Source organism: Tympanuchus pallidicinctus, unplaced genomic scaffold (assembly GCF_026119805.1).
Source record: "Tympanuchus pallidicinctus isolate F22 unplaced genomic scaffold, pur_lepc_1.0 scaffold25, whole genome shotgun sequence".
In the NCBI taxonomy this organism is placed as follows: domain Eukaryota; kingdom Metazoa; phylum Chordata; class Aves; order Galliformes; family Phasianidae; genus Tympanuchus; species Tympanuchus pallidicinctus.
Genome location: NW_026294742.1, coordinates 7,007,893 through 7,014,770, shown reverse-complemented (window position 1 = coordinate 7,014,770; position 6,878 = coordinate 7,007,893). Strand labels below are relative to the sequence as shown.

Below are 6,878 nucleotides of genomic sequence, written 5' to 3'. Positions count from 1 at the left end.
CTCTAGTGGTTATATACAGAAATGAAACACAAGGGGGGAACTTTAAAATGCTTATTTGAATATTGTCCCTTTCTCTGTTAATGGAGCAGCTCTTCTGTGAAGTTGCTGATGTTGGATTGCTGCAGTTCCAAGCTCGAAAATGAGCCTGCGTTTATTAGCGAAGTAAATCTTAATATGGTGACTTCTTTTGGTATATTTGTTCAGAACGATGTGAATAAGGAAGACCAACTGATAATATCAACCAAATTGATTCATTAGTCTTCATGTGAAATACCAATTTACGGGTAGCACTTGACATGGTTAATGCTGAATTTTGGTTTTAATGTTAGATTTCAGTGTTGTGTTGGTGGTACAATGCGTGTATTATTTCTACCTTCTAAACATCCCTCTCTTCAGTGTGTAATGCAAGGATGTTGAATAACTAAAAACCTCCACGTAAAGTGCAGAATCTACACCTAAGGGATGAAGATGATTTGTAGGGTCACTGCAGAAAGTCCAAGTTCTGGCAAGAAGCTTGCAGCAATGCACCTTTTCTGCCACATGAGGGGGTAAGCTGATCTCCAAGTTTCTTGACTGACTCATTCACAAAGCTTATTGTGAGTCATTGCTAACTTCCTGGTTGTTTTTTTTTTTTTTTTTTTCCCCCACAAATACCCATTCAAACAAAATCTCATGTTCTATTTTGGAGTCCCTCTTGCCAATCTATAGAGGCATCAGTCGTGGTATGACAACACTAAACAGTATCTTTGTCTTCTGGAATGTTCTTGTAAATTTCCCTCTAATTTTTCTCAGTTTAAGATGCCTTCAAAAACTGAAGTAATCTTCCTTTCAGTAACTTTGTTTTCCAAAATGCAGTAAAGTTTGTAAGCTAGCCTAAGGTACAATATTCACAACTACTAATACTTAAAAATCAGTACCTCACTGGTACCTGGCAGAGGTGTTGATGCTGGGCCTTACAATAATAAGTAAGGCTCAAAATACTGCATCAGCAATCTATTGTCGTGCCTGCTGTGTACACTTCATTCTATTTGTAAAGTACATTTTCCTTCTTTCATTGAGAGAGACCATCCACGTGAGAACAACAACAGCATTTGAATGCTGAGATGTATTTATTCAGAACTTTTTACACTTCCGTTTCACTTTCTTCTCTGTTTCCCCCTTTCAAGATTGCTAGTAGGATCTGAGCGATCGCAGTTCTCAACATGAATATGAGATGTGATCCCAGGAAATACTCTTTGCATTGGCAACATTCTGCCAAGAGCTTGTCCCTTAGAAATCCTACCACTGTATCTGATGGGATGGATGCACAGCAGTTTTACACAGAAGCCTGGTTAAAAAGAAGAGGAAGGAAAAAAATCAGGTGATGTACATTTGTTCTCCTGTATTAATTCTATTTGAACAACTCTTGTCCTTTCCACTGAGATAGCAATTTTGGAAATGCAATAATATCCAAAGTACTGTAAGAAGTTTAGAGAGTGGTTGGAGTTGCTGGCTTATTAGGGAAGGGAAAGTGAAGGGACAGGTGAGAATTCAAGCTCTCCTCTCTGCTGAAGCAAGAAGACAATATTCACAACTCAAGCTCCCTGTTTTTAATTTTTTTTCTCATGCAATTTGCAGCCCAATCAAACTTTTTAGCTTTTTTTTCCTCTTTGTAGAGAGAAAACTAAATAGTAGTTCATAAAGGCAAGATCTTCCCTCACTGTCTTTAAGACTGAATGCTTATATTTGTATGCTAAGAAAGGAGCAGAAATTTCTGAATGTGGCAGTACAGCAACTGGAAATGTGTGCTTTGCTGGTATACTCAACTACCTGTGAGGGAACGTATCCTACATGAACTTGAGTCAAAATGAACTGTTAAATAAAATAAATGAAAACAGCTATATACCTGATCCCCTGATTTGGACTCCATCATCAATGGCGTTTCCATTATGAAAGAATTTAATGGGTCCAGACAGCTCACCAGAAAAGGGAGCGTACACTGTTGCACCATCAGCACAGATGACATCCACACCCTTGTGCTTCTCTCCTTTGCCATTGCGTCTGAAAACAAATACATACTTAGAGAAGTCTCTGCCAGACCTAACATTATGCAGAGAGAGGTCGCTTAGCAAGTTCTGAAAACAGGTTAGTAGTACTGAGATGGTGCTGCCATGATTGACCATGGCTGAAGAATTTGTAGACATTCTCTTTCGGTAGCTAAGCTAATGTTATGTAGTCAGTTAGGTTTACAGCTTTGGGAATTGTGTGGGTGGAGGCTTATTTCTCCCTAGTTTTGAAATAGAACTCTAGAGCTACAGAAGTACTGGTTGGAAGGTACCTGTGGAGGATGTTTAGCCCTACCTTCAGCTCGGGTTGTTCACAACACCAGGTCAGGCACGGCTTTGTCTAACCCAACACCTCCAAGCACGGAGGCTTCATGAACAATGTTGGCAACCCATTCTTGTGCTGCACGACGTCTGCAGTGAGCGTTCCCTTATGTTCAACCTAAACTTTCAGAGCTTAAACAAGGTTCAACTCTATCCCAACAAAGCAATGATAAAACCCCGCGTGTTCAAAGTACCTCGGAGCTCCAAAATATCCACAGCCGTATTTATCGCAGCCTCTTATCTCGTTCGTAGGATTCCCAGAACATATTGTTGCCCAGTGAGTATCGTGTTGTGGGAATGGTGGGAGGGGTGGTAAAACATCTATGAAATATAGAAACAGGAAATAAAGGTAGTGTTGTTTTTATTTAATGTATTTCACATTTGCAACTTTCATTTTAGTTAGGAAGGAACATGCTGGAATTGCATCATGCAGTGTTCAGTTGATGTTTGATCCTCCACAAAATTTGTCACCTGTTTGGAATTGTAAGTGGAACAAATGCCTCAAACTACATCTTAATGCTTTGTAATTAGGGTTGGCTGATATAAAGAACGTGCTTCCAAGGGGGGGGGGGGATGAGGGGGAACAAAAAACAACAACACAGCAGGATTATCACAGTTATAAACCAGAGTGTAAACTGAGGGGTAGGAGAAGATTTGGATTTTTCTTATTCTATGCCAACACTAATGGGATCAAAGTCCTTAAGTCTTTCTACGTCATCACTGAAATCTTTAGGATGATTGTTTTCAAGTGTGAATTTTATGTCTGATCTAGCTGAGATGTAATTTTGGAAACATTGCTAGTAGTTAGAAGGATCAAAAGGGACATCTGACTATCTTTGCTGGGACTTGATGCTTCTGTGCCATGGGAGGGCATTGAGGGGTGAAAAATAAAGCATGGTAAGCTAAAACATGTTCTTTCCTTTCTATGGTGCTGTTATGCTATAATGCATGTCTTCTCTCTTACAGATGTCTTGAGGAGACCCTATGATGGAGGAGACTCCTATTGCTTGATATTACTGTAATTTGCAATTAAACATTTTCATTCATGATAAACCTCAAATGTTTGTTGCTTGGTTTTGTTTTGTTTTGTTTTTACCAGGTCTGAGGAGATGAGTAGGATCAGATTGGTCACAGTTCTCGACGTGAATGTGAGAGACAATGCCAGGAAACACTTTCTGCATTGGCAGCATTCTTCCAAGTTGTTGCCCTTTCTGGATTTGGCCGTGGTATCTGATGGGATGAATGCAGACTAGTTTTACACAGTAACCTGGAAAAGATGGGAGAGGAAGGTCAAACACCAGCTGCATCTGTTGAGGCAGAGTGCAAGAAATCTTCCTCACTGGGCTGTTACTGGGGGCTACAGTGGTGAAGCAGAAATGGAGTCAAGGTACCAAGAATCCTGAAAGTACTCACATCCTTATAGAAAAGAAGAAAAAGAAAAGAGGAAGTTGGAAAATAGGGACTGGAAAATATCCTCTCAGCAAAACTGAGGACTTCGGATGCTTTGTTTTTACTTTTTCCTTTGTTTGACTTGGGGTTGTTTTTCTGCTATGTGTTTTTCAGCTCCCTTCTTCCTTTCTATCTAAGAAAAAGACTGCATCCTTCTGGAGCTTTTGGTATTTCTAAGCGGCAATGTAGTTGTGCTTCAGTATAAGAACTAGAGAGACTAAATCAGCAATCTGCTTGACTTGAAGAGGCACAGAAATATCTTACTCAGGTAAATAAGATTGCTTGTGCCTGCCTTGTGACATATGTGCTGTTGTTGCTTACCTGACCCAGAGATTTGGACTCCATCATCAATGGCATTTCCGTTATGAAAGAATCGAATGGGTCCGGAGAGCTGGCCACTGAAGGGAGCATACACTGTTGATCCATCAGTGCAGATGACATCCACACCCTTGTGCTTTTCTCCTTTACCCTGTCTGATGACATAATTAAGTAGTTATGCAATCTGTCAGGCCTAATAGGTAAATCACTCAGACTACGTACGAAGCTTCTCTAGAAACATAATGTTTTACATCTGCAGTGAAATTGGGAGAAGTTAGTGGTTTCAATTGTATTCTTATTGCAGAGTGTTTGTAGTGGTCCACTTTAAAGGGGGGCAGAATTTCAAACTAATGAATGTTTTTAATTCTGCCAAATTCATGGGACACCAGACCATCAGAGTACTCCTGTTCCACTCCAGCATGCATCTATGCCATGTTAAATAGAATTGTATATTTGGCATTTTCTCACTTAGCAGTTCTTAAGTTCTATGCTGGAGATCATAGAATCACAGAATATCCTGAGCTGAAAGGGCCTCTGAGTGCTTTTTAGGACAGCATAACCTTCTCTGTTACAAGGTGCCTATGCAGAGGCAGTGGTGGCTGCAGATCTTTAGCTTGTGTGAAGTAATTTGTAAGGCTTCTTGTAAGCTCTATTGATGATTGTTAGTTAAGAGTCTGGTTTAGAAGAACCAAAGATGAATTACGTTAGTCGTTGGAATGCTTTCCATTGCTGTTCCCACTCAGCCTGCTAGTTTATACATAGTGGTCTCTGTTCTTTACTCTTTACCCATACATCTGTTAGTCAAAATCACACTGATTTCCTTCAGTGAGATTGCTAAGTAATGACTCAAAGCAACTAAGAGAAAGCATGGAGAAGCTCTCTTTCATTTGAAGTGCAGCAGAAATATCAATGAATGATATATGAAAGGCACTGCTGGTGATTTTGTGTATTGTCCTTAAATCTGGGAGAAAGAATGCAAAATAGTAGTAAGCCTTTTAAAAACTTGGTTAAATCTCATTCTTGCTTTGTGAACACTCGGTGTAGGAAAGCCACAATGCGCCCCCTGCTCCCGGTCCTTAATGCCCACCCTGTTACCTGCTGGCTCCGTAATTGCCGCAGCCGTATCTGTCGCAGCCCCGGATTTTATTGAAAGGGTTCCCGCTGCATATCTGCGCCCAGTGCCTGCCCTGCTGCTGGGGAGGGTGCACCTCCCACTGCCTGGTGAAAACTGCCCGTGCAGAAGAGGAAAACGGGGTGGGGGTGGGGGGGAAAATAGGGTTGTGTTAGTGTTGTACAACTGAAAGTGGTAAGCTACAAAATGCAATGGTTAAGATAGAAGGCATGTGTTATGACTTCTGCCACAGAGGAGAGGTTTCCTCCTTAATTACAGGCAAATGATGGTTGGTGGGCTTTCATAATGCCCTGAACTGCAGCTATAAGAACATCAAGCAACCCGTTATGCATACTTGACTGCTTTCCTGGAAGCCTTGGGCCTTGATAAAGTACATACAGCAAAAGAAAATAAAGCTGTAGACACAGATTTCTAATATTAGTTTCTGCTACAATACCAACTACTTATTCTGTGAAACCAAAGCACTTCAGTATAGGTCTATCTGTAAAAACACTACTATAGTTCATCATAGAAGCAGATTTAAAGAGCTTAGCTTTACGTTGAAATTAATTTCAGTAATTGATTAGTGTCTGTCTGTACAGATTCAAGACAAACCAACTCACCAGTGGACACCAGGCTGAGCAGGGCGATCAGGCTGAGGGCTGGCATCTCGTGCCTTTGAGCGAGTCAAAGATGTCCCACAGTAGATCTCTGTAGTATTTATGTGTTTTCCAAAGTGAGCCTGTTGTATTGGCCAATCAGTCCTGAGCCAAGCGTTACAACTCCGAGCAGACAACGTTGCCATATTAGGCACTGGAGATATCTGTACAATATAACGGTTTTTTAGAGCTGGTTGGGAAAGACAGGTAAAGCAATGGGTGTCTTAGCTCACATTAACAGATGGAAATGAACAATCCCACTTCTCAGGAAGCTTTGGTTGAACCATTTCTTAACACTTTTTCTTCTCCTTCCCCAAGCAAGGACGCACTCAGGCCAAAAATGACAGGGAACAAGAATATGATCCAGAGGATTCAGCTAGTGGGAGAGGATGGGCAAAATTCCACTTGTTGTCTCTTGTGGGCACCAGTTTGTCTTTCTCTGCTGGTTCCAGTACCTCCTCCCTAGCTGTATGTGCCCATTATAGCTTTCTAACAGCACAGCAGAGAACACACGTAGGTGTAACGTTTGTTTTAGTACACATATTCACTTAAGCTTACAAGTGCAGATGCTTTTGCATAGAAATCTGTTCTTCCTGTTCATCTGGTATTTTCACCAAGCCTGGACATCAATCCATGGAGTCTTTTCTCTGGAACCCTGTTTTTTGACAGTGAAGTTCTTGTTAAAACCCCTTCAGGTTCTGAAATGGATGGTTGCAAGCCACAGTTGCATTGCGTAACTGACATGGAGTTTAAAAAAAAAAAAATCTCATTAGTTTTCTAATGGTTCATTTAGCATCTGCTTGACTTCAGCTATTGAACTGTTAGGCAAGCTGATTAATGTATTTTAATTGTCCCTTCCATTCAGCTTTTCCATATTTCTTATAGAAGAGCAGTCATGGAGCTTTCCCATAAGAGGAAAGAGCTCCAAGAGACAGTGACCTCTGGAAGGCCTGCATGTTTTGTTCAGAGGAGAAA

General features: G+C 40.9%; 1 protein-coding gene across 1 annotated transcript; it reads right to left on the bottom strand.

Moving 5' to 3' along the window:
* Positions 1–1,090: 1,090 nt before the first annotated feature.
* Positions 1,091–5,978, bottom strand: LECT2 (leukocyte cell derived chemotaxin 2). The gene is made up of 7 exons (XM_052689425.1): positions 5,868–5,978; positions 5,229–5,361; positions 4,137–4,288; positions 3,463–3,633; positions 2,561–2,687; positions 1,886–2,040; positions 1,091–1,327 (listed from the first exon to the last, which is right to left on the bottom strand). The coding sequence occupies exons 1-7, from the start codon at positions 5,911–5,913 to the stop codon at positions 1,137–1,139; spliced, it is 975 nt and encodes a 324-aa protein (XP_052545385.1). The 5' UTR covers positions 5,914–5,978; the 3' UTR covers positions 1,091–1,136.
* Positions 5,979–6,878: the final 900 nt, after the last annotated feature.

Coding starts and splice junctions, on each gene's coding strand:
- LECT2 (XM_052689425.1), bottom strand. CDS start 5,913: ATGCCAGCCCTCAGCCTGATCGCCCTGCTCAGCCTGGTGTCCACTG. Junction 2,041..2,560: donor GGATATTTTGGAGCTCCGAG/GTACTTTGAACA, acceptor ATTTGTTTTCAG/ACGCAATGGCAAAGGAGAGA. Junction 1,328..1,885: donor AGTCCAAATCAGGGGATCAG/GTATATAGCTGT, acceptor CTTTTTAACCAG/GCTTCTGTGTAAAACTGCTG.